The sequence below is a fragment of the Sphaeroforma arctica genome (assembly GCF_001186125.1).
Source record: "Sphaeroforma arctica JP610 unplaced genomic scaffold supercont1.9830, whole genome shotgun sequence".
NCBI lineage: Eukaryota > Ichthyosporea > Ichthyophonida > Sphaeroforma > Sphaeroforma arctica.
The window spans coordinates 1-1,021 of record NW_014030728.1 but is presented as its reverse complement, the minus strand read 5'-3'; the positions used below and the strand labels follow the sequence as shown (position 1 = coordinate 1,021).

General features: G+C 42.8%; 1 protein-coding gene across 1 annotated transcript; it reads right to left on the bottom strand.

The window, feature by feature from the left end:
- Positions 1-760: 760 nt before the first annotated feature.
- Positions 761-936, bottom strand: SARC_17132 (hypothetical protein; the record flags this gene model as incomplete). Its single annotated transcript, XM_014288771.1, has 1 exon — positions 761-936. A coding segment is annotated over one exon (176 nt), but the record flags the coding sequence as incomplete, so codon positions are not given.
- Positions 937-1,021: the final 85 nt, after the last annotated feature.

Genomic DNA, 1,021 nt, shown 5'->3' with positions numbered 1-1,021 from the left:
TGTGTGTGAGTGAGTGTGTGTGAGTGTGAGTGTATATATATATATACGATTGCATCACAATGCATACCTGACCGGTACGGCACTTGTTCAATAGCCCACTGAGACACATGCTCTTGTTACCATTGCCCATAGGGTCAGGGAATAGACTCAATGCACGCGCAGCTGTAGTAGGTAAATCAGATAGCATTAGGATATGGAAGACTTCTCTACCAAATCGCATGAGGGTTTCAAGTGTACAACAGGGTGTGCTCATATGAGTGTAGTATAATAATACGCAAGTATACTTGGAGTATGGATGTGCGAGAAAAGTTTTCTGTCTATTGCCTATATAGATAGTAAAGGGATCCAACGCACATACGTAAAAGGATTTGCAATGACTATGAGTATGACCAAATATTGTTTAACGAAACAAATGGGATTTTACACACACACATACATACACACACACACACATGCACAGACACAGACACAAACGACACAACGACACATCAGTGCTTACATGTAATTAGATGAACGCGGAAACCAACGCGAGCAAGGCGGAGAAAAGAACACGCGCTTGATCTTTGCAATCACACGAACATATGTACACAAACAGACTAACGCTAATGTTGGTAATCAGGCGAGCCAACGAGCACGAACAGAGGCTGTTGAACTGTAAGCTCGTACAAGCTACTCAAAGGGTAGGATATAGTACACGATACTATTGTACCATAACTTGTATGTCAAGTAGCAACGCAGACGGTAAACAGCACACACATACCCGCAGTATCCAACTTCATGTATTGCGAAAGGTCGTAGTTTTCCAATACGAACCGGTTGAAGTTAAACTCGTCACTGAGCAGTTCCAGGTACTCTATGATCGCATTGAGTGCTGAGAGCGATGCGACCTCTTCGGTGATGTTCACAGAGGCACTCTTGCTCTCCCCTTTAAGCAATCTGTGGGCACAGGACAGATTAATCAGGCCAGCTCAACAGTAATCGTGCTAGCAAATGGAATATGTTTACAGAATATATATATATA